The sequence below is a fragment of the Mercenaria mercenaria genome, chromosome 1, assembly GCF_021730395.1.
Source record: "Mercenaria mercenaria strain notata chromosome 1, MADL_Memer_1, whole genome shotgun sequence".
Classification (NCBI taxonomy): domain Eukaryota; kingdom Metazoa; phylum Mollusca; class Bivalvia; order Venerida; family Veneridae; genus Mercenaria; species Mercenaria mercenaria.
The window spans coordinates 28,177,610-28,205,151 of NC_069361.1; the positions used below are offsets into that span (position 1 = coordinate 28,177,610).

The 27,542-nt window shown below is 34.4% G+C and overlaps 1 protein-coding gene across 1 annotated transcript in view; it reads left to right on the forward strand.

Moving 5' to 3' along the window:
• The window catches only part of LOC123542913 (inactive tyrosine-protein kinase 7-like), a 142,166-nt gene that overhangs the window by 82,989 nt on the left and 31,635 nt on the right, over positions 1-27,542 (forward strand). Inside the window, exons 4-7 of the mRNA XM_053542959.1 lie at positions 20-174; positions 5,791-5,938; positions 11,263-11,396; positions 25,426-25,555. Of these exons, the coding sequence (XP_053398934.1) occupies positions 20-174; positions 5,791-5,938; positions 11,263-11,396; positions 25,426-25,555 (567 nt within the window). The remainder of the gene's footprint in view (positions 1-19; positions 175-5,790; positions 5,939-11,262; positions 11,397-25,425; positions 25,556-27,542) is intronic.

Sequence of the window (27,542 nt, forward strand, 5' to 3'; positions counted from 1 at the left end):
CATGTTATTTGTTACCTAGGGTATTCAACAAGGACCATGTGAAGATAGTGGATAAAGGCACAAGGTTAAAGTTGAACAGTATTACAGCCAGTGACAATGGTGTGTACTCTTGTAGAGCGGAGAATGTGGCAGGAACTGTGGACAGCACTACAAACTATCTGCTAAATATCAAAGGTAACACATGTACCTGCCATTTCAATCTTTTCTCATTTGAGGTATAACTGTCACCTCAGTCTGGTATCAGAACCTAATATAATGAGCAATAATATTATGTAATTTCTTCCATGGAGTTGAGTCAGTTCATAGTAGTTGTGTTGCACTTACAACAGCTGTGGCATAATATGATGGAAAATAAACTGGTCCTGGAATCTTTCGGAGCAGAGCATCAGAAGAGTTTTCTGAGGCCCTTGTTCAAACATTCCATCTTGCTGCATACATTTTCTTATAATGTGAGTTACACATGTAAATTTGTATTACCTATGCACAGTCATTTACTAACATTAGAGAACATTTTTCTTCAAGATTTTCATTGGCATTAAGTTACAGTGGAGCTAAAAATATAATGAGGAAGAATTTCTTTGTAATTAATTGAACATTTGGAAGAAGAACAAAAATTCAGACTAGCAGAATATGATTTGTTAATTAAGATAAGTTATATCGTACTGTCATGGAATATAACATTTATGTTACGTTACTAAGTTTCGCTGCATGGAGTTGTCACAAGAAAGGATGAGTTGATTAGCAATTTTTTACTTGCTACATTTAAGAAATTAATCAAGTGTGCATAAAAATGAGATGTAAAATTATCAGAGACACAAATTAATGCCAAGCTAAGAATGTATTTTTTGTTCATTCTTCCGAACTGTTTAATCCTTCCTGGAATCTATCTCGAAGCCAATACTATGTGAGCAACAACAAAAATTCAAAATATAGCAATCCTGGTTTAAATAGTGGTGCATTGTGGGAATTGTACATATGTGCAGTAATCATGGAAGAAATACAAGCTATTAGAATATTAACAGCTTGCCTTTGATGTACGTCTTTAAATATTACATGGCTGCAAGACATTGTGCAATATTTATTGCAGATGTCCTCACGATGATGATTAATTTTCATCTGTTGTGAAGTCTTCCAACAGTACAATTTCTCAGGAATAAATTACAAAAACATACATTTTCTGTACAAATAAAATAATTCCAACATATAAAGTTTTTTTTTTCAATTAAGTGCATTTTGTTAGCTAGACTATTTTCTATTTGTTCAAATAGTAGAGCTATAAATATCACCATTTCAGTGGGGCCAGCATTCTACCTTTGTGTTAGGGGTAGTATTACAAAGATTTTGTTAGCAGGTTTCTAAGTAACTTTTTCAAAGTTGCCTCACTCGTTGACAGAAAAAATTGGATTAAGGATGTGTAGATGGGTGTACTAATGTTTCGAAATAAGCTAGGTTGGGGTAATCAGATAACTCCTGTTTCTTAGGTCACCTAACAGAATTTTTAACTTATGGAACGGGCAATAAAAAGGGCCAACAACAATGAAAACCTTATCTCTACAGTACAATGGAACGGGCAACAAAAAGGGGCAACAATAATGAAAACCCTGGCAATCTCTACAGTACAGCTTCACAGCCAGTTTTCCTCATTTGAGAGAGGACTTTTTTCCACTTATGCCGAAAAATAATAAATGTATCAATCATTTTCAAAGAAGCATCAAAGCAACAGATTGCTACAAGTTTGTTGTCTATTTAAAGTTTGTTGTCTATTTATCTTGATTTTGTATTGTAATCAATTTTCACCCTCTCATATCGCCAATATCACTTATAAAAACAAAGGAGAATAGATACAGTGGCACCAGAATACTATGTTGTCTGAAATGAGATCTCTGAGGCAGTTTTCAAATTTTACAGAAACGCACAATACTACCATAAAAATTAAGGAAGGCCACTTCTTCAAGATGAAAATGTAAAATAGAGATTTATGAATTATGTTTTTTTTTTAGCTCACCTGTCACAAAGTGACAAGGTGAGCTTTGTGATGGGCGGCGTCCGTCGTCCGTCGTCCGTCCGTGCGTCCGTGCTCCGTGCGTCCGTAAAACTTTGCTTGTGACCACTCTAGAGGTCCATTTTTCAGGGATCTTATGAATTGGTCAAATGTTCACTTGATGATATCTAGGTCAAGTTTGAAACATGTCACGTGCCATCAAAAACTAGGCAGTAGTCTAAAAATAAAAAACCTTGTGATCTCTCTAGAGGCATTATTTCACAGATCTTCATGAAAATTGGTCAGAATGTCACCTTGATGATAATCTAGATCAAGTTCGAAACTGGTCACGTGGTGTCAAACTAGGTCAGTAGGTTCAAAAATAGAAAAACTTGTGAACTCTCTAGAGCCATATTTTTCAATGAGATCTTCATGAATATTGTTTAGAATGTTCACCTTGATGATATCTAGGTCAGTTCGAACTGGTCAGGTGGGGTCAAAACTAGGTCATTGGTCTAAAATATAAAAAACCTTTTGACCTCTAAGGCCAATTTCTCATGGATCTAATGAAAATTGGTCAAATGATTCACCTTGATGTATCTAGGTCAAGTTCGAAACTGGGTCACGAGGGGTAAAACAACTAGGTCAGTGATCTAAATGAGAAAAACTTGTGACCTCTAGAGGCCATATTTTTCATGATCTTCATGAATTTGTCAGAATTTGTTTCACCTAATGATATCTAAGGTCAAGTTCAATACTGAGTCATGTTGGATCAAAACTAGGTCAGTAGGTCTAAAAATAGAAAAACCTTGTGACCTCTCTAGAGGCCATTTTTTTCAATGGATCTTCATGAAAAATTGGTCAGAATGTTCACCTTGATGATATCGTGGTCAAGTTCGAAACTGGGTCACATGCGGTCAAAAACTAGTCAGTAGGTCTAAAATAGCAATACCTTGTGCCTCGCTAGCAGCCATATTTTTCAATGGACTTCAGAAAATTTGGTCAGAATGTTTACCTGATGATATCTAGATCAAGTCGAAATTGGGTCACGTGGGTTAAAAACTAGGTCATAGATCTAAAAATAAAAACCTTGTGACGTCTTAGAGGCCATATTTTTCATGAGATCTTCATAATATTGGTCAGAATGTTCACCTTGATGTTATCTAGTCAGGTTCGAAACTGGTCACTGGGGTCAAAAACTAGTCAGAGGTCTAAAAAAAAAAACCTGGACCTCTCTAGAGGGCCATATTTTCAATGGATCTCATGAAAAATGGTGAGAATAAATCAGCTTGATGATATCTAGGTCAGTTCATAACTGGGTCATGATCGTCAAAAATCTAGGTCAGTAGGTCAGAAAAATAGAAAACCTTGTGACCTCTCTGAGGCCATATTTTCATGAGTCTTCTTGAAAATTGGTGAGAATGTTCACCTGATGATATCTAGGTCAAGTTTAAAAGTGGGTCACGTGCCTTCAAAACTAGTCATTAGTCCAAATATAGAAAAGCTTGTTGACCTCTCTAGAGGCTTGTTTTTGCAATGGATCTTCATGAAAATTGGTCAGAATTTTTTATATCTTGAGTGCATATCTAGGTCACATGTGCTCAAAAACTAGGTCACTATGTCAAATAATAGAAATAACGACGTCATACTCAGTTCAACACTGGGTCTTGTGGGGATAGGTGAGCGATTCAGGACCATCATGGTCCTCTTGTTCTGTTTTTTAGCAGGGGGTGGTTGAGTTTGGGGAAAAATATGCCCAGCTTATTTATTAGCACAGATAAAGCCTCATCAGATAAATAGTACATAGTTATAAAATGTTCAGTTACATGAAGTCAAAACCATATAACCAGTACATTGAAAATAAACCAGGATTAGGTTAATTTCTTTCTGTAGTGAGTTATTAGTCTATAAAAACATTAGGATAAGATACTGTAGCATTATGTAATGTAGATCAGTAGACAGAATTCATGAGACTTGCCTTTGATCTTCAAATCCTTAATTTTGTGAATTTCACCATGGTTTAAAGCCTTATCTTATTGTTTGTTTGTACCTGGATAAATTGTAATGCAAATTATCTTACTTAATGTGTCTGTTCATTTAAGATGGGAGAAATACATGTGGTTTTGTTTGTGAAAATGCATTTAAAAAAGTGTTAACTTACAAGTTCTTGGAACTAAAAGATTATGTATGAAGATGAATGCAAATTGTGTCAGCTGAACTAAAAGGGTTCTGCTGTTACATTTTTTCAGATGTTCCGATAGCATACACCAGACTGGCAAGATTGAATTCCTATCTGTGAATTAAAATATGTCCCACAATAACAGGCTGAAAAATGATATTTTAATGTCCTTTATGCATATTTTAATGTCTTTATATTGCATAAGAATCACTTTAAGGTGTCAGGTATTGGAACACCTGGTTATCTTGTCATTGCAGCAGTAACTCTCTCTACTGACACTCTATTTCATAATGTCAGACTCTTCTGAAGATCCTCTCAAGGTAACAGATGTTAGTGTTGATTTTTTTTGCTTGACTTTTCAAAGAATAAAGAGGGTTTAATTGCACTCACTTTGTTGTTGGTGTCCATGTTAGTATTAGGAAGTACAATATTTTCTTCCCGTTCAATTGAAACTTATCTATCAATTTATACTATTTATACTGCATCACCCCTCTTTAGGTGCAGCTGCTTGCCTGTACAAGAAATTTAAAAATAGAATGGACAGGATACAAGCATGAATACAGTAGATATATAGTGTTAAAAACAAGGATTAACAGATAAAAGCAGTTTAAAAACAGGTCTATCATGTTAAGCATTGTGTGCAAGTTTGGTCACACCCTGCTTAAACTGGTTCAGGGTGGGGGCTTGCACAAGTTTTACTTGAAGGGAATTCGAAAGCACTATGGTGGCTGAAAAAAAAAGAGTACTTATAGTAATTACAGGGAGTGAGGATCTGGGTATAGGAGTGGGGATGCATATGTCTTGTTAGACGGGATGTGGGGCTGACATAGGGAGGAAGTGGTACAGCAACCAAACCATTCACTGTTTTGTAGAACATAAGGAGGCATGAATCAGATCTCCTATTTTCAAGGGTACGCCATCTCAGCTGACTTTGTGACACTGCTGTAAGGGGAGTAGTCATGATTAACCCATCGCGCTGCCCTCCACTGAATCATTTCATTCTGGTGGATGTTATGTCGGGTATAAGGGTTCCAGACGCAGCTAGCATATTTCAGCTGTGGCCTGACTAGAGCTTTATACGCTACTTCCCGAGCTTTTGGGTTTTTGCATAGGATATTTCGCTTAATGAAGTTAAGTGTTCAGGTAGCTTTGGACATGACTAAATTGATGTGTTTATTCCAATTAAGATCTGAGGATATAGTGACCCCAAGATACTTTGCATCAGGAACTGTTTCCAAGACTTGGCCATGGAGTGTATACTTTGATTGGAAAGGGTTTTTTGATCTTGTTATGTTCATAACTGTACATTTTGAGGGGTTAAACTCCATGTCCCACTTACTTTCCCATAACTGTAGCCTATTCAAGTCTTGCTTGGAGGATGTTTTCTTGCAGTACTTGTGGATAGTGACAATTAGTGTAAGAGGTTATGACATACATGAGTGGTACACAGCTAGGTAACAGGCCCCTAGTAAAACATTGCCCATTATCATAGGTATCAGACAACAAAATTGCAAATTTTAGAATCATGTGATTCACATGATTCTAAAATTTGCAATTTTGTTGTCTGATACCTACATTGTGAACAAGACTGTGTTTAATTAAATACATTTAAATTATGTTTTTTTTTCAGCACCAAACACACCACATCTGGTAGAAAGCCTCTTCACTCCATACAAGCTGGTGTTGAAAAAACATGCAGCACGTCTTGATTGCCCATTTATAAATGCCACTAAAATAGAGTGGTTTGCAAATCATGAAAAGCTGACAAACAGCACAAGGTGAGTAGTCTAATAAATTATCACAGATAAAAAAACACCCCTATCTTAATGTAGATAAATGTAATAGAGATTCTCTATTAGAGAAAATTAAAATTTATGGAAAATTATAATTCTGAGTTATTTATTCTGTTAAGAGGTTGCAGTTAGGAGTGTTTTATATAATAAGAAAAATGTTGAAATAAATGAATGAAAGATGTTTTAATGTGGTATGCATCGTTATAAATGCTCCAAGCAGAATGGATGGGTGGCGAGACTTGTAGGAAGTTTATTGGAAGAATATTGCTTCATATATCTGTTTGTTGTAAGGATATTATATGAGCCGCACCATGAGAAAACCAACATAGTGTGGCTTTGCGACAAGCATGGATCTTGACCAGGCTAGCCTGCGCATCCGCGCAGTCTGGTCAGGATCCATGCTGTTTGCTTTCAAAGCCTATTGTTATTAGAGAAACCGTTAGCGAACAGCATGGATCCTGACCAGACTGCGTGGATGCACAGGCTGGTCTGGATCCAGGCTGGTCGCAAAGCCACTATGTTGGTTTTCTCATGGCGTGGCTCATATTTTCTTTTTCTCAGTATCAAGGGATTTTACTATTATCTTAGTGTCTGGATATCTGCTGATGTCTGGTCTGTAATATGATTTGGTCTATATCATATACCACTGTGCTGTCAAGAGTTAAGTGAGTTATATAATTTATTAGAATATCCAGCATTTTGCTGAATAGGCAGATATTGCGACATATATGGGCATACCCTCCACAACTACATTACATACTCATAACATCTCTCCACAACTACATAGCATATGCAAAAACTCTCTGTAAATCTACATAGCATCATGTTACAATCTCTCCACAACTACATAGCATGCACACAACATTCTCTCCTGAATTACAATAGCATGCACACAATCACTGCAGAACTACATAGCATGCACACAACATTCTCTCCAGAACTACATAGCAAACACACAGCATTCACTCCTGAACTACATAGCATACACACAACATTCTCTCCAGAACTACATAGCAACACACAACATTATGCAGGACAATACATAACACATATTTCTGCGAACTACATAGCATACACAAAAATTCTCTGCAGAACTACATAGCATACTCATGCAGAACTACATAGCAAACACACAGCATTCACTCCTAGAACTACATAGCATACACACAACATTATATGCAGAACTACATAGTATACATATTCTCTGCCGAACTACATAGCTTACACATAAAATTCTCTGCCGGTCTACATAGTTTACACACAACATTCTATGCAGAACTACATAGCATACACACAATATTCTCTTCAGAACTACATAGTATACACATTTTCTGCAGAACTACATAGAATACACACAACATTCTCTGCAGAACTACATAGCTTACACACAACATTCTCTGCAGAAATACATAGCATACACACAATATTCCCTTCAGAACTGCATAGCATACACATTCTTTGCAGAACTACATAGCTTACACACAGCATTCTCTTCAGAACTACATTCTCTTTAAAACTGCATAGCATACACACAACATTCTCTGCAGAACTAAATAGCTTACACACACCATTCATCTCAGAACTACATTCTCTGCAGAACTACATATTATGCACGTAACTCTCACTGTAGACCTACATAGCATACACACAACATTCTCTGCAGAACTTTATAGCATAAACACAACATTCTCGGCAGAACTACATAACATACACACAACATTCCCTTCAGAACTAAATAGCATACTCAAAACATTCTCTGCAGAATTGTATAGCATACACACACCATTTTCTGCAGAACTACATAGCATACACAGAACATTCTCTTCAGAACTAAGTAGCATACATACAACATACTTTACAGAACTACATAGCATACAAACAGCATTCTCTGCAGAACTACATAGCATACTCATATTATTCTCTGCAGAGCTACATAGCATACACACAACATTTTCTGCAGAACTACATAGCTTACACACAACATTCTCTGCAGAACTACTTAACATACACATTCTCTGCAGAACTACATAGCATACTCACAGCATACTCTGCAGAACTACATAGCAAACACACAACATTCTCTGCAGAACTACATAGCATACTCACAGCATACTCTGCAGAACTACATAGCAAACACACAACATTCTCTGCAGAACTACATAGCATACTCTGCAGAACTACATAGCATACACACAACATTCTCCTCAGAACTACTTTCTCTGCAGAACTACATAGCAAACACACAACATAGCAAACACACAACATTCTCTGCAGAACTACATAGCATACTCTGCAGAACTACATAGCAAACACACAACATTCTCTGCAGAACTACATAGCATACACACAGCATTCTCTGCAGAACTACATAGCATACACACAACATTCTCTGCAGGACTACATAGCATACACTTTCCCTTCAGAACTACATAGCATACTCATAACATTCTCTGCAGAACTACATAGCATACTCACAACATTCTCTGCAGAACTACTAACACCTAGAACTATTTCTCTCAGAACTACATAGCATACTCACAACTCTGAGAACTGCATAGCAACACCAACATCTCTCAGAACTACATAGCATACTCACAGCATACTCTGCAGAACTACAAAGCATACACACAGCATTCTCTGCAGAGCTACATAGCATACACACAACATTTTCTGCAGAACTACATAGCTTACACACAACATTCTCTGCAGAACTACTTAACATACACATTCTCTGCAGAACTACATAGCATACACACAGCATTCTCTGCAGAGCTACATAGCAAACACACAACATTCTCTGCAGAGCTACATAGCTTACACACAACATTCTCTGCAGAACTACAAAGCATACACACAGCATTCTCTGCAGAGCTACATAGCATACACACAACATTCTCTGCAGAACTACAAAGCATACACACAGCATTCTCTGCAGAACTACAAAGCATACACACAGCATTCTCTGCAGAGCTACATAGCATACACACAACATTCTCTGCAGAACTACATAGCATACTCACAGCATACTCTGCAGAACTACAAAGCATACACACAGCATTCTCTGCAGAGCTACATAGCATACACACAACATTTTCTGCAGAACTACATAGCTACACAAACATTCTCTGCAGAACTATTACAATACAATTCTCTGCAGAACTACATAGCACTCACAGCATACTCTGCAGAACTACATAGCAACACACAACATTCTCTCCTACATAGCATACACTTTCTTCTTCAGAACTACATAGCATACTCATAACATTCTCTGCAGAACTACATAGCATACTCACAACATTCTCTGCAGAACTACATAGCTTACACTCAACATTCTCCTCAGAACTACTTTCTCTTCAGAACTACATAGCATACTCACAACATTCTCTGGAGAACTGCATAGCATACACTCAACATTCTCTGCAGAACTACATAGCATACACACAACATTCTCTCAGAACACTACTTTCCTCATGAGTAACTTACCATCAGAATACTACAATCATTCTTTCAGAACTACATAGTTACTCATACATTCTCTCAGAACTACTTTCTCTTCAGAATACATAATATACAAATCTCTCAGAACTACATATCATGAATGTAACATTATCCTCAGAACTACATATCATATCATTCTTTTCAGAACTACATATATCATATTAACTCTTCAGAACTACATGGCATATTATCTCTTCAGAAGTACATATCATATTATCTCTTCAGGAGTACATATTATATTATCTCTTCAGAAGTACATATCATATTATCTCTTCAGAACTACATATCATTTTATCTCTTCAGAACTGCTTTTCATATCATTCTCTTCAGAAGTACATATCATATTATCTCTTCAGAAGTACATATCATATTACCTCTTCAGAACTACATATCATTTTATCTCTTCAGAACTACATATCATTATCTCTTCAGTACTACATCATATTATTCTTCAGAACTACATATTAATATCTCTTCAGAAGTTATCTATTACTCTTCAGAACTACATATCATTTTATCTCTTCAGAACTCCTTTCATTCATCTCTTCAGAAGTACATATCATATTATCTCTTCAGAATACATATCATATTATCTCTTCAGAATGCTTTCATTATTGTCTTCAGAAGCTACATATCAATTATCTTCAGAAGTACATATCATATTACCTCTTCAGAACTACATATCATTTTATCTCTTCAGAACTACATATCATTATCTCTTCAGTACTACATATCATATTATCTCTTCAGAACTACATATTATATTATCTCTTCAGAAGTTATCATATTATCTCTTCAGAACTACATATCATTTTATCTCTTCAGAACTACTTTTCATATCATTCTCTTCAGAAGTACATATCATATTATCTCTTCAGAACTACATATTATATTCATAATTGTTATACATAAGATAAAATATTATAAAATATTTTCTGGTCAGGTTATTTGGATTAAACTGGTAATAAGATGCAGAAGGATCCTGCAGTTAGAAAAATTAATCTCTATTTTTCCTTATCTCCTGTGGTAGAGCTGCAGCCAGCAAGGAACTTTTTGTAAACTTTTTCTAGATAATGCTGTTGATTTAGCAGCTGTGCCAACATGTGCAAAATTGTCAGCTGGCAAGAAAAAAAAACAAGGTGTATGTTAAAGTTACTGTTAGATCAGCCTTAATTAGATGTTTGCAAGGTTTCTTATGGTAGTAGCTGATTACTGGTGTCAGTATTGGCTGTTAATTACTGACAAACATCAAATTTTGTCTGTAATTGTTATATTTAGAACTGGAGTCTATTTGCAAATTACGGCATGCTCCGATCATTGGTCAAGTTCATTCTGTAATTATATATCCTCCATCTACAAAAATGGACAATACATAAACATACAGACAGTCTTTGGATCTCATCCTCATATATAATTGACTACCGAAGTACGACAGTGAATTAACTATACAAGATCTTATATAGTGGTCTGATGCCATAGTATTATTCGGGGAAACTATTATTTCTAAGACCTAATTGTCAACTTACAGCTTTCTTGCAAAAAAATAAAATCCATATATATAAATGTATTAGACCTCCAGAATGACAATTTGATGGCAGAATTTTGTTTGATGTTAGTTCATCTACAAAAGCAAAACACTTAGCTAAAAGAGTTATTAATATGCAAAAAGACAATACAAAACTTACAAAGCTGTGGGAGAAATCTAGTACTAGACGTGCCTAATGCATGTTTGATTGTCTACTTTGCACAATCATTAGAATTTTTGCATTTTGAAATATCATTACCAGCTTCTGTTTTGCATTTTTCAGACATACAGTGTTCAACAATGGTTCCCTGTACTTTCCAAGGGTTCAAGAAGCAGATGAGGCTGGGTACCGGTGTGAGGGTTTGTCAAACCACCCAGACACAGCGCAGACATTCACTGCAGAACTTGTTATTGCCTGTAAGTGTTGGTCAGAATCACTGCACCACCATGCCACAGCTAAGGTTGCTTCCGTTATCTCTGAATGTAGCTGAGTGGTTAAGGTCATTGGCTTCAAATCACTTGTCTTCATCGCTGTAGGTTCAAAATCTTGCTTGGGTAATAGGGTTCTTTCATATGAAGAAGCCCTCAAGCTAGCTTACAGATGGTAGGTGGTTGTACCGGCCCTTGCCTGTAATATATTATAATGCCTGAAGAAGAGGCACCTTTGGTCTTCTTCCACCATCAGAGACTGGAAAATTTACCAAAGATTGTGTGTAAATCCAACAGATTTTTTTTTAAAAATTGCCAGTAGGGCGATAGTCATGAAACTTGGACTAGGTATTCATTGTGTAGGGTAAACCAGTATCCTAACAAATACTTTGAGGTTGAGTGCCTGTCGTATTCAAGAAGGAAATAGTATGGCTAACATACTTTTTTTTTTGATTTTCTTATTATGTAATCATTTCAACAATACATTTAATTAGTTACCAGATTGTAAAAAACACTCAATGAAAACAGGATACGCAAACTCTCTTATTACTCAAATTTTGTCTAACGTGATTAGCAAGAAGATATTGTATTAAAATAGAACAAAGTCGTCTAACTTGCAAAATAAAAAAATAAAGCTATGTACTTAAAAAGTAACTTGTTCCATACTCCTTATTGAAAAAAAAAACCAGTTTGATTCTTCTTAGCAACAAGTTGAGATTGTTACACATGTGCAATGGAGTCTTCTTGCCCCAATGCTATGGAAGATTATTTTGTAAACATTTTAGACTTTTAAGTAAATACTTATTTTGGAAAAATGGGTCATGATTAAATGCCCAAAGTAAAGTGGTTGCTCTACTTGTCCAGAAACTGATCCTGTCTGGAATCTGGTTCCTTAGACTGGTCCTGTCTGGAATCTGGTTCCCAGCCAGTAAAGTAAGTTTTATCAGAATATCACAGTGTGACAGACTGTTTCCATGAAAACCTGAGGAACAAGGCATTTGAACTCGGGATTTTAATACTGTAAATTAATTGAAATTCTAGGTTACACTATCAGCTGTATATCAACATTGAATCTTCTAGGAAATTCTTTAATCCCACCGACTTATTGATTTGCAGATATTGCTTGCTCTCTGTTATGTAGGTAATTATTCATTTGTCAGTAGGATTAAGGCATTGCCAGGTTATATATACAAGAGTACTGTTTCATTTAAAACTTTGATATGATATTCCGGTTATAAACAAATAAAATTCAATTTGCTACTGTAAAAATTTGCATTAATATTTATAGGCTTATGCCATATTTAGTGAGATTCATGTTTCAAATAAGCTCTTTTAAATTTGCCCATCCTCATAATTTATAATATTGTTTCTTATGAGCTGCTGTCTAGTATAATTAATGTACATGTGTCTGTCAAATATTTTACTTTTAAAGGCGCAGCTGTTCAAAAATGCAAATCCAACATACTTGGGAACAAAAAAATTCAAACTTCTCAAAAACAGTGAGCCAATTGTTGCTGCTGTGTCACATTCGAGGGAAATTGTCTGTTTATTTTAACAACAATATAACTGTTACTACAGTATACAAATACGAATAATTTTCTCATTTTCTACTCTTGATTTATTGTTGAATATTTATTAAGAATTAAGTCAAAATAGTTTATTTTTTTTGTCTCTGTCTCCAAAATTCCATCCACTGTCTCTAAGACAGGCAACAGTTAATGGGGATAAAAAATGACAAAAACCACCCACAGGGACATATTTTTACCAGCAGATAGCTGATATAGAAATTACAGTGGATTTCTTGCAGAATAATCAGACAGATTCAATTCTCCTGGGCCCAATTTATTTACTGTTTCACCTAATCTAGATATTTATCAAGAAACAAAATGATTACTTTTCCTTTCAGGAAAGAAATGGAGCCATGTATTTATACCAAAGTATTGACAGCCTGAAAGTTTTATGGCATATTAATTTTCAAGCCTTTTGTCATAAAAATGTTTCATAGGATTAAGTTAATGTTGTCTATTATTTATGGAATGGTAGAAGTGTTCTTCATGCACCAAACTATTATTTCTAAAATACACATCAAACACTTGCAGAATAAGAGGCAGTTTCATTGTAGCAGATAGGTGTTTTCTATGCAGATATTTTACAGTTTCAATATTTATAGCTGCCATTTATTTATGCACTTAAAAAATCAAACTTTATTTATCAGCCTAAGTTAATTGAAGAAATGAACATTTTAAAGGAGCATGCCTCCAGATTATGTCAAATTTTGAAAATTTTTGAAAATGCAGTCATTTCATTAAGTTACCATAATAAAAAGAAGGCAGTTTTCATAAGACATTCCTGTAATTGTACTAACCTGTAAAATGGTGTAGAAAATCTCTCCAACGTGGCATTAAGTTTTCTAGTTTCAGTTACAGCATCAGAAAAATTGTAACAGTAGCCTTTTTCATTCTTTGGTGCAGATCAGTAACTGTTTGAACAACAAATCTCTGGTCCAGACTGACAAATCACCTTACTGGAATAAACTACAGATTTTAGTGGATTTGTTTCATCATATCTTAGCATAAACTGGATTTTTACATTACATGTCTCTCCAGGAAGCACATGCTTCATGTGGTTACCATTTAAAGATGTCAGAGCAGTGCTAAAAAAGAAATACCTTCCACCATTTACAGCTTTCATAGCTTATGTAGACATTGATAGAAATGTTTCAGAGACCCAAAGAAAGTAAAAAGTGTCTTTTTCCAAACACAGGATTTCATCTTTTGGATAGCTCTGAAACAGGATTTTAGGGTGTGTTTTTTTTTCTTAAAGAAAATGCCATATTCCATAAAATTCCATAAATTTCCATAAAGAACATTCTATTACTTACTATCTATTTTTTTGTTGAGTATTAAAACTTGTAGCTTGGATTCCTTCTAAAATTAAGATATAGTTTCTTGAAAATGCTAAGAAAGTAAGAAATATAGCAAAGCAAAAATTTGACTTTAAATGTTTCTCATACCATTTCTATTAGGAATGAGATAAATTGTGAAAGACATTATATTAGAGCTGACTTCAGTAAGTTTTTTTGAACCATAGATTTGTCTGTTATCAAGTGATATGTCTTTTTAAATGTACGAGAAGTTGTTTAAATTGGCAGATGGAATTTGCTAATAAAACATCTTGCATATTTCCTAAATAGCTGAAACATTTTAATACATACTTAGTTTGGAGTCTTTAATTTACAGCTTCAGTAAAAGAAATTTTTAGAAATGTGACAGTAAAAATTGGTGAAAGTTTGTTAATTTGAACTATGACTTATGTGAAACTTTTGGCTAAGGTGGTTCTGCACATTTGGATAAAAAATTTTAGAATTTGATTAAACCCTGAGATTTCAAAACTTTGCTGTGCTTGTTTTTGTTTTGAGATATTTAGAGGTCTGCACATTTCAAACTGATTTTAAGACATTATTTGGAATTTCTAATGTCATATATTTTATCTTTAGAAAGATAGTAACATTGCTGTTTTAATAAATTTATTCACAGGTCGCCATTAATTCATAAAATGATTTTCCTTCCTGTATGCATGCAGTGTCCTGGTTTCAGAAAAACTAACATGCTATTTTTTTCTGGTTTATCAAACATGCAGAACTACCTTAAGAAGAATGTTGATCAAACCTGGTCTGCAGTAACTTCTGAATGGATTTACAAGTTAGGCTAGAAGTTAGCCCTTAGTCTACTGTCGACAAGTGATTCTGCCTTTGCAACCAGTGCAGACCAAGATCAACCTGCACATCCGTGCTGTCTGATCATGGTCTGCACTGTTCGCTATTCAGTCAGTATCTTTTTTGTACGCATCCCTTTTAACAGCTAATGGTACTGTCCAAATTGAAAGAAGGACAAGTTCATTATAGAAGTTTAGCAGGGTAAGGGTTAAAGAACCTTTCTAAAAGTGAAAGCATAGACTGATTAACTGACAATAAAACAGTGCTGGTTATACACTGACAAAATTATGCTTTAACTGCCAGCTTTGCAAGGTAATATGCTGAGTGCATTTTCATGCTACCACATGCTGTTAGTCAATAGTAAAATTCAATAAAGGAAATGGTATATTATATCACAATAATATAGTTTGACAGGATTGTATCATAAACAGACCCTTTAATGTGTTTTACATGAGGAAAAAAACAACATTCATAGAATAAGTAAGAGACTGGAATCCTTCCTTTGTATATCTGGAATCAGCTTTATTACATTCTCTAATTAGCATTTATTAACGTAAGAATGGTATCTGTAATTTTTGCATTATTTTTTTGGGGATATTTTTTGAGCATTAGGTTTTTTACATGCAGTGTTTTTTTCATATTTTGTATTTTTGTAAGTTAATTGTATGTAGACGTTTTGATGTTTGAGTGACTGGTGTGAAGGTTTGCAATATTTCACAAGATGCTACAATTATTTCGCGAAATAAGATCATTATTTTTTGAAGGTATTGTGTACCATATTTGCTTACAAAGGAAAAAGTCATTTATTGTGGCTGTCATATATCTCATGTGTGACCTGTTTATTACCTATTCTTGAACCTGCAATTTTCTGTGGAAGATGATTAGGGCAGCTACAGAATAGGAAGGTGTGACTGTAGTGCATTAGATGTACATAAAAAGGGAAGGTTTGGCACTGCAAAGTAAAATACAGACACGATGTAAAAAAGCGAAGCATTTATATATTTAGAGAAAGGAAATAAGAAGTATGCGGAATGTTAGTACGTTCCTTTGATGATCCCATATATATAGGTATCAATTAGTGGTCTGGTTTGAAATTCATTTACAATTCATTCAGAACCCATTACAGTTTTGACAACAAACGGCACTGTAAAAACTTTCCAGTTTATTTCTGTTTGGCATACTTGTATCATCTCGATGTCTGTTTTGGAAGACTTTTCACATCAGGTGCGTGCCTATTATATAAATATTTTTTGTTGCAAGAAAGTTTTTAAAACTTCTGTTCAGATAAATTTATCTTGTATTACAGCCATTGTTTATCAGGTTTGGACTTCGGCCATTTCAATTGTTTGAATAATATTTTCAGCCACACACTCGCACATAAAATGTGAAAAAAATAATAATGATAGGAAACAATTTTATATAGATGTACTCAAATGTAATTATACTAAATATCTTGTTGTTTTGAACTTCAAACAAGATGTAAGAAGGGGTTATTTATAAGAGAAGAGCAAAGTGCAGTCTCTTAACACAAGTGGTCTCTTAATTGATACTTTAAAAACACAAAAGGAACTGAAAAAGTATAAGTCGCTTAATGCAAGTGGTCTCTCCAGCAAGTTTAACTGCATTAGAAAATTAATGATAAGTATACATGTGGCTTTAAACTAAAAATGGATTTTTAAGAATTTTCTAGATTTTAAAGGCACTGACTCCGACTTTGGATGAAAATGATCTTTCTTTAAAATTGAAGTTTGGTTGTATTATGAACATCAAAATATGAATATTTGTTTCTAAACTAAACCGAGGCAGGAATCAAACCTGGGTCTCTGCAGCAGTAAAAGCTTTCCCGGCTGCTGTCTAAAGGCAGTTTACATCGTGTAAAAACTTTACAAACTTTTTTTCAATTTTCAATGTAAAAATTAGAAAATTCTCATGTTATTCCATAACATAATAGTCTTTCAGTAATTCAATCTTAAGCGTTCATATGACACAGAGCATTATTTAATGTCCTCCTTTTTAGCTCATCTGATTTTTTGAAAAAAAATGATGAGTTATTGTCATCACTTGAGCGGTTGTCGGCGTCGGCGTCGGCGTCTGCGTCGGCGTTGCCTGGTTAAGTTTTATGTTTAGGTCAGCTTTTCTCCTAAACTATCAAAGCTATTGCTTTGAAACTTGGAATCCTTGTTCACCATCATAAGCTGACCCTGTATAGCAAGAAACATAACTCCATCTTGCTTTTTGCAATAATTATTGCCCCTTTTGGACTTAGAAAATATCAGATTTCTTGGTTAAGTTTTATGTTTAGGTCAACTTTTCTCCTAAACTATCAAAGCTTTTGCTTTGAAACTTGGAATACTTGTTCACCATCATAAGCAGACCCTGTACATCAAGAAACATAACTCCATCTTGCTTTTTGCAAGAATTATTGCCCCTTTTGGACTTAGAAAATCAGTTTTCTTGGTTAAGTTTTATGTTTAGGTCAGCTTTTATCCTAAACTATCAAAGCTATTGCCTTTAAAACTTGCAACACTTGTTCACCATCATAAGCTGACCCTGTACAGCAAGAAACATAACTCCATCCTGCTTTTTGCAAGATTTATGGCCCCTTTTGGACTTAGAAAATATCAGATTTCTTGGTTAAGTTTTATGTTTAGGTCAACTTTTTCTCTTAAACTATCAAAGCTATTGCTTTAAAACTTGCAACTCTTGTTCACCATCATAAGCTGACCCTGTACAGCAAGCAACATAACTCCATCTTGCTTTTTGCAATAATTATTGCCCCTTTTGGACTTAGAAAAATCATTTTCTTGGTTGAATATTATGTTTAAGTCAACTTTTCTCATAAACTATCAAAGCTATTGCTTTAAAACTTGCAACAGTTTTTCACCATCATAAGTGGACACTGTACATCAAGAAACATAACTCTGTCCTGCTTTTTGCAAGAGTGATGGCCCTTTTTAGACTTAGAAAATCATGGGTAGGACAATATTTCTATTATACAAAAAAAATCAGATGAGCGTCAGCACCTGCAAGGCGGTGCTCTTGTTTTTTTTTGTTTCCATAGGATCTTGAAGCCAATGCCTTTAATAAAGTCTAATAATTTTTATCTGATAATACCTCAGTTTACATTGCATGGCCATTCAATATGAGACTAAAAGATAATTTTGCAGATTTTGGTCCTGTCTCATCTCAGAGGTTTAGGATTCAGTCACCTAGGCAGAGACTGTAGAGACTTCAAGCATGGTCTGAAGATGTTTGGATAAATTTGTGCAGTACATAAACTGACTGAATTCTTTTTAAACCAGGTTGAAAAACGAAAGGCCAAGTATGACAAAATGCAGGCTGCTGCAAGTGTTTCGGTCAGAGTGGTTTGGGAGCTAAAGCTTTTGGGAGAAAAATGACGTCTCTGCACATTTTTTCCCTGTTTTTTTTTTTTTTTTTTTTATAGAAGGTGACTTGCTACCTAATTGTCAGAAAATATTCTGATATTGTAATGCATGTTTGATAACAGAGATAGAAGTCTGGCTGAATCCGAGGTAATGTTAGAGGTAATGTCAAGACAAGGGGTTAATACAGCTCAGAACATTCCTAGACTTACAAATGCCTTTTTTTCTTCTTTTTTTTCTCTTTGCTTCTGATAAGCCATGATACTGTGCAATGTATTATCATTAAGGTACCCATTATGACATAAGTATTAATAAAACCGACAAATCTGTTCATGCTGGAATCCCATTTAGATACCATTTTTTTCTGCTCATGAAGTTAACTTTTACTAATTATAAACATTTTTTCTGGTTTTCTCACTAGGCATATTATGATTGTTCTGTTTTTGTTTGTCAAGGAGAAACGAGAGACTGGTGAAGAAAGGATAGACATGGCTTAGGGATGATCGTGACTTTACACAATCTAGCTGAGATAATTAACAATGTTTTGGGAACTAGTGGCTAATAGAAAACCTCATGAAAAGATTTTTTGTAGAAAAAATATCTGCTGCAGTTTCTAAACAAAGATGACTGAATCATGTAGTTAATTGAATAATGATAATAGAAAGATTCTGTTCCATAACAACTGTCTGAATTATACATGGGTGTAAGAATGATGAAGGCAAAATGTTTACCACATTATTTTTATGCCCCGGGTGTCAAAGACCCTGAAACTTTGTATACGTCATCAGCATAAAATGGACATGCACATATTACCCGGACTTTCATGTCTGAATATAATTTCTTGAATTATGACCCGTTTTGGACTTCGTAATGTTACAACTTCATCATAACATTGTAACTCAACTCCTCCTACAAATTCAGTCTAATTGAAATGAAACTTTGTATACATCATCATCATGAAGTGGACATGCACATATTACCCGGACTTTCATGTCTGATTATAATTTCTTGAATTATGGCCGCTTTTGGTCACTTCTTCATATTACAACTTCATCAGAACATTTTGAACTCCAACTCCTCCTACAGATTCAGTCTGATTGAAATGAAATTTGTTGTACTTCATCAACATAAAATGGACATGCACATATTACCCAGACTTTCATGTCTTTTATAATTCTGAATTACTCAACTCCTCACACAGGTTCAGTCTAATTGAAATGATCAATCATCAACATGAAATGGACATTTGCACATTTTGAGGAATTCAAGGTCCGATTATTTTCTCTGGAGGGCCCTACTATGAACTTTATTTATCTAAGAAATAATATATCTCATCCAGTGATTTGTCGTTGAATAAATCATTGTTTGGAGTTCAGATGCGAAGGAATTATATCAGGAGGGCGCAGCCCGAGTGATATAATAATACGCATCTGAACGACAAACAATGATTTATTCAAGAGCAAATCACTAAATGAGATATATTATTTCGATTCTAACACATTACCAAGGATTTTTAAGTACATCCTTGACGACATTCATTAAAAATTTGCTCGTTTTCAATCGGTTTCTTTTCCAGCGCGCCGCTATGCCGTTTGACGCCATGACGTAATAATTGTGACGTCAGAACAGTGATTTGTTGTATAATAATTCACTGTTTTCTGCCTTCTTTGTTTATAGGAAAATGAATCGGATTGTGTTAGAATATTATGTCAAACATTTTCAGAGGGGCATGTGTGATACAATGTTGATGTCTCTCTTGTTTAATTGGTTGCAAGAGGATGAACAAAATACTCAAGTTATCCTTGGTTTCATGCAATGCAAACAAAGTATATGGAAAACAAGCAGAGACTACATGAATAGCGCTGTCTCGTATGTAAGGATCTGTGATGTCACCGACAATGTCTGCTATCTAAAAATAGCACAGGTCTCAATGTGCGGACAAACAATCGGTGCTTTCCCTGTACATTAGCATCAGTAAATCACAGATCTGCATTTATTTCCTTATGTATATTCAAGTTGATGCATATCAAACGAATGTGTTTCTCATAGCTTTCAATTTCTATATACTAGGCCTAAATACTGAACAGATCTTCCAATGCAAAGAAATTCTTAAAGATGTTGACAGCACAGTTTTGAATTTTTTAAATCTATATCAGTAATAACACATCAGTCATGTCATCAGTATCTGAAAGGATGATGTTGTTCTATTATTTTTTTACATATTCCAGTTACGGTCATTTGTCAATATAATTATATCTATTTGCTATTTACCTCATTCGCAAGTGTTCAAACATTTATCACTATTCTGCGTATTTTGCAAAATGTAAATATATGTTATCACATGATCACGTCCTAGTAATCCTATTGAAATTTCGAAATGTCATGAACATTATGTATAACTGAAAGTCAGCAATATTTCATAACTTAGATCTAGTTCTTCATTAAAACAATTAACATCTCTGTGAAATGCATCTGTAATGATATGTTACAAATGACACCTTAGTGTGACATGCAGATATTTGACTTCTAGCAATGATATTTAGATGTGATCTGATAAAACATGGTGCTAATTTAATGCAACACCATACAGTTCTACCTACGTCCTGTCATACATTTTTAGCTCATCTGATTTTTTGAAAAAAAATGATGAGTTATTGTCATCACTTGAGCGGTTGTCGGCGTCGGCGTCTGCGTCGGCGTTGCCTGGTTAAGTTTTATGTTTAGGTCAGCTTTTCTCCTAAACTATCAAAGCTATTGCTTTGAAACTTGGAATACTTGTTCACCATCATAAGCTGACCCTGTACAGCAAGAAACATAACTCCATCTTGCTTTTTGCAAGATTTATGGCCCCTTTTGTACTTAGAAAATATCAGATTTCTTGGTTAAGTTTTATGTTTAGGTCAACTTTTCTCCCAAACTGTCAAAGCTATTGCTTTGAAACTTGGAATACTTGTTCACCATCATAAGCTGACCCTGTACAGCAAGAAACATAACTCCATCTTGCTTTTTGCAAGATTTATTGCCCCTTTTGGACTTAGAAAATCAGTTTTCTTGGTTAAGTTTTATGTTTAGGTCAGCTTTTATCCTAAACTATCAAAGCTATTGCTTTAAAACTTGCAACACTTGTTCACCATCATAAGTTGACCCTGTACAGCAAGAAACATAACTCCATCCAGCTTTTTGCAAGATTTATGGCCCCTTTTGGACTTAGAAAATATCAGATTTCTTGGTTAAGTTTTATGTTTAGGTCAACTTTTTCTCTTAAACTATCAAAGCTATTGCTTTGAAACTTGCAACACTTGTTCACCATCATAAGCTGACCCTATACAGCAAGCAGCGTAACTCCATCCTGATTTTTGCAATAATTATTGCCCCTTTTGGACTTAGAAAATCATTTTCTTGGTTGAGTATTATGTTTAAGTCAACTTTTCTCATAAACTATCAAAGCTATTGCTTTAAAACTTGCAACAGTTTTTCACCATCATAAGTGGACACTGTACATCAAGAAACATAACTCTATCCTGCTTTTTGCAAGAATGATGGCCCTTTTTAGACTTAGAAAATCATGGGTAGGACAATATTTCTATTACACAAAAAAAATCAGATGAGCGTCAGCACCCGCAAGGCGGTGCTCTTGTTTCAATTAGAAAGTATTTAATGGACCAAGCTTTCAAGCACCTCATTGCGGCTCAGCGCGGTGTTGTGTGAACCAAATGTATGAAAAGAAGTACATGTATTAATAATTGTGCTGATATATGCTTTGAAAATCATGAATCAACATTATAATCTTGCACTTACTTTTTCGACCGCCGGTGTTTCGAATCCGAAAATACTGTTTATTTGTGATGAAGACTTTAAGCCAGTCCTTCTGATGCTATACTTTATTGATGTAATTTGCAGAATATTGAGTAATTTGTATGCAATGTACTGTACTTTTTAAAAGATTTTTTATTTGAACACATCTTTTGAATGGCCCCGGTCTATATAACGAAATGCTCAAATAATATGTCTATATATTTCCTATGTTCATTTCAATATATAATATTATGCTTACTGATTCCTTTATTTAGCAGGTTTTACAAGGAATTTTATGCAGGCAAAGTGAAATTTTCCGTATTTCACTTTTTTAATTCTCTTCGAAGTTTACTGAAAGTTTACTGTATAAATTTAGTATGCATGTGTTATATATAAACAACGCTCCCTTGTCCGCAATTCGCGCATTGCATTATGGTATATCTGCGGTATGTTCTATTTATAGAATACAAGAGAGCGCTATTAGAGCAGTGTTCAACTGTAACTTCACTAATAGAGCTTTAATTTATATTTGGTAAAGCAAAATGTTTCATTCTAGGATATGGTTTAAGTGAAGAGGTTCATTAATTTAAACCAGTAGATGATAATGTTGGGTTGCACCTTGTAGGACTTTAAAGTTGCTGCCATATGCATTTTTTTCACAAATCTAAACCAGTTAATCTGTAGTTAAAAAGTGGGAGGGGAGCTTGAATGACTCTGTGCAGAAAATTCTAAACAGACTGCACTGAAACACCTACCTCAAGTAGAAAAATATGTACAATAATTAAATAGGTACTAGTCCTGTATTATATCTGTCTAAAATGATTCAAGAGCCTGCAGTGCCAATTTTTCATCTCATGTATCTAGCTACTTGAGCAACTTTGAAGCTTAGTTATAGCAAGTGCTTGGTTTAAGTTGTATTTTAGGATTGTTGGTCTTTGGTTTGTTATAATCTCAGTCAGAAACAGTTTGACCATTAGGTCAGTAGTTATGGCCCTTGATTTATATTAAATGTCATAGTTGACCATTCTTTCACTGCAATACCTCCATGTCTTCACTATATCCTTATGATACTTACATGTAGAATGTGTACAATATTAAAATCTCAACATTAAATTCTTGGTCAAGTTTCATTCTGGACCAATCAGACTAGTAGTAATAGTCTAAGTTAGGGATCTTCATTTATAAAAAAAAGGGCATTCTTTATAATGTTTATAAATACTATTAAGCAGCTTCGTTACAATTTACAAATTACTTATCGTAACAGAATAAAGAAACCGTTACAATGTACAAGTTACTCATCATAACAGAATAAAGAAACCGTTACAATGTACAAGTTACAAGCAATGTAGGGCTTGTTATTTCATTACTAACTGTGAAAAATGTGAGACTTTTATTTAATGAAAGCCAGGAGGGTGAAGAAATAATTGTGTGAATGCATTTCATCTTGACTTTATATATCCATTACAATTTAAAATGTTAGCATGCTAGATGTCTTTAAGACTAGCGTTTAATAGTGTATGGCATTTCACATTAAATCTCACCTTTGTATGCTAGTGTTTGTCATTTAATATTTATTACTTAAAGCCATGTTACATTCTGATTTATAACTAAATTATCCCATGCAGAAGCAACTATTTGATTAAAGTGAAATGACGAAAAAGAATCTAAATGTACAGCTGTAATGAATTGAAACAACCTCACAAAAATTAAAGGGACTTTTCTCCATTAACAAATTTCTTGATTTGTTTACTTGATAGTTTTTAAAATAAATTGTAGATAAAAATGTGAAACAAAACATTGGCATTTTAGCCAACATCATGTAATGGCACAAACCTCTCATTAACCCTTAGCCTGCTGGCGGCAAGTGATTCTGCCTTTGCGACCAGTGCAGACCAAGATCAGCCTGCACATCCGTGCAGTCTGATCATGGTCTGCACTGTTCGCTATTCAGTCAGTAAATGTTTAGTAAACACCCCTTCAAATGATAAATGGTACTGCCCAAACTGGAAGATGGACCAGTCCATAATAGAAATTTAGCATGGTAAGGGTTAATAGCCTCAGTCAAACCAAGTTAGCTTATATTCTGCTCGGTTGCAATTTTCACTTATATTAACAGGAATACAGCAATTATTAAAGTAGACTGCTCTGTTTTGACAGGTTTGTAAGATATGATATAAACTGTTCAGCAACATGAGAAATCAAATAAATACATTGATTATTATTTCTTCAGATAATTTTTGAAAATATTTATTTTTGAACTTATGATAATATTCAAAACACATGATTTGTATTACTGTTTATGTATATACCAAAACCAACCAACAGTCATAAAACTGATACAACAGTGAATACTGCACATCTCCAGTAAACTTAAATCTTGCTTGTTTGAGAATCCTGCATATGATACAAGCATCAATTTTATTGGTGCAAAAATGTTAAAATCTGAGCAGAAACTTGTGCTTGGAAATGTTCAGATACTTGGCACTTGACATGATTAATGATATAATAGAATATATTTTGATCGCATAGCAAAACATATTTCATCAACCCCAGTTAGAATTATGAAAATTACCTAAGCCATAATGAGTCTTTTTAAGTGCTGTAAGTAAAAGCTCGTTAAAAACATATCAAATACTTGAAAAAATTACTGAAAGGTGCAAAATCACACACAAAAAAATGGAAAAATTGGATAGATTAACATTTGCATTTTTAGAGTTGTCTACTTGAATAAAAGTGGTTAGTCTAGTCTCCATAGTTGGTAATTATTGTTAATTCTTTGTATGCAGCAGTTAGCCTGTATTCAGACAGCATTGCAGATTAATTATTAACTGTTTGTATTACCATGGTAACAAAATATTAGATTGCTTTTGACTTTTTGTAATACTTTAGAAAGGGAGTAAATTTGAAAGGAAAACATTGAAAATTTGCATAATATATTGTAAAGGTGTTGGGAATATAGCCCGAACTGTGGTTAACCTATGTGTCTTCAGTGAGTAGGTTAATTGTGCAGTTTATGTAGAAAGTGTGAACATTGGAGCTTGCTGTATATATGTATTAAGGAAAATAGCTGCTACAAAGTGGCTGTAGAAACAGGTTTTACTGTATGTATATTTTGTACTTGCAGATTTAGAGGACTTTGATGTGAACACCTTTGAACCTCGCTTGATTCCAAGTTATCCGATGGTCATTCCAGTACATGAGCCCTTCACTGTGAAAACATTTGTTCCAGATGGTAAACCTGCTGCATCATTTAGGTGAGTACTTGATTGTGGACCTGTTGATAAGAACACTGGTACTTGATTGTGAACATGTTGATAAGAACACTGGTAATTGATTGTGGACATGTGGATAACAACACTGGTACTTGATTGTGGACATGTGGATAACAACACTGATACTTGATTGTGAACATGTTCATAACAACACAGGTGCTTGATTGTGAACATGTTCATAACAACGCTGGTGCTTGATTGTGAACATGTTGATAACAACACTGGTGCTTGATTGTGAACATGTGGATAACAACACTGGTACTTGATTGTGAACATGTTGATAACAACACTGGTGCTTGATTGTGAACATGTTCATAACAACACTGGTGCTTGATTGTGAACATGTTGATAACAGCACTGGTGCTTGATTGTGAACATGTTGATAACAACACGCAGTCTGGCACTTGATTGTGAACATATCATAAACAACCCTAGTAATAAGCACTTGGAGATCTTTTGTGACCAACACATTGCTGTAATTATAAAGTAAGAGCCTATGCTGAGATTCAAACTTACATTCACATTGACAGTACTGTTGACAGTGCTTCATTTCCTTTTTCATCAATATTTTATTTTATTATATACCTATATAAATTCTGTAAAAAATGGCTTGTTTTTCACAAATATGAACAGGCTGAAAAAAAATCCATATTGTACCTTTTAAATTCCATATTGTACCTTTTGTATTGTATGCTGCCGGACTACTTTCATTAAAATGCATGACCTGACACAGTTCTTTAAAAAGCGCACATAAAAACTTCACTTAGTTCCATTTGAATATCAATAAACATTGAAGATTTTGTTCAATAACAAAACAACAAATAAAAAGGTAAAGGTATATAATAAAAGGGTCATTATAAGAGTAGCTAGATCTGGGATTTTGTATTTGGCTCTCATGGATTTTGCAAGGTTGGATCACACTCGGTGCTTGAGCGCCTCGTGAGATCCGATCTGGCAAAAATACTCCTGAGCCGAATAAAGCATCCCAGATCGAGCTACTGTTATAATAACCCTATTATATCGTTACAACAAAGCATAGCAGACCTTTTACTGTTGCTATACTGAACAGTTAGAGCTTAAAACAGCAAAATGGAACAAACTGAAATATGAATAAAAATGAACAGATTATATGTATTTTAATGGGATTTTAAATGATTGAAGATTTCTCAGCAGAGTTCTAAAAAAAACATGATTGCAAGAATATTTGGGGAGAAAAAACTAAATGTTCGTATCAAATTTAAATATTTTCATCAATTAATTTATCAAGATGGATAAATCTTATCAGGTTTACTGTCAGTTAAGGGTATTTAATTCCACCCTGAAATTAATAAAGATTGAGCTTTAAGAAATTATAACGAGATTTCAGGAATTAAAACGTCAAAGAAACGATGTATAAACAGGATTTCTATCAAAGAATTTGAGGAAATAAGACTTGTATTAATCATATACTGATATGTATTTTTCCTTTAATAAGATTGCAAGATAGACATGTAATTATATGCAAATCATGTCTATGCTTTATAAGAAAGAATATGACGCGCATGAGAAACAAATCCCATCGCATCCAGTTGGTCAGGATCCTTGTCGCTACGTTCTCAATTTCATGGCTTAAAATGCGAACGCATGGTCCTGACCAACTGCGTGATCCAGTGGTTAGATCCATGTGGTCGCAAACCACTATGTTGTTCAGCATGGTCATATGTTTAATTTCTCTACAGATCATGCTATTTGAAAAAGTCTGAATATGTAAACAGTACAGTAAAAATATACCTCTACAAGACTTTGCAAAAAGCTTGTCAGACTTTCACCATAACCAAACCCCAGAATCAGCATTACAGAGCTTCCCACTCTGGCTTTCCCTTTCTTCAAAAACTACACAAAGCTGTTACTAATTAAAAAACATAAACATTTTCAGTCTTTAAATAGTGAATATTGTCATGATCATTGATACTAAACTAAACTTGTGATC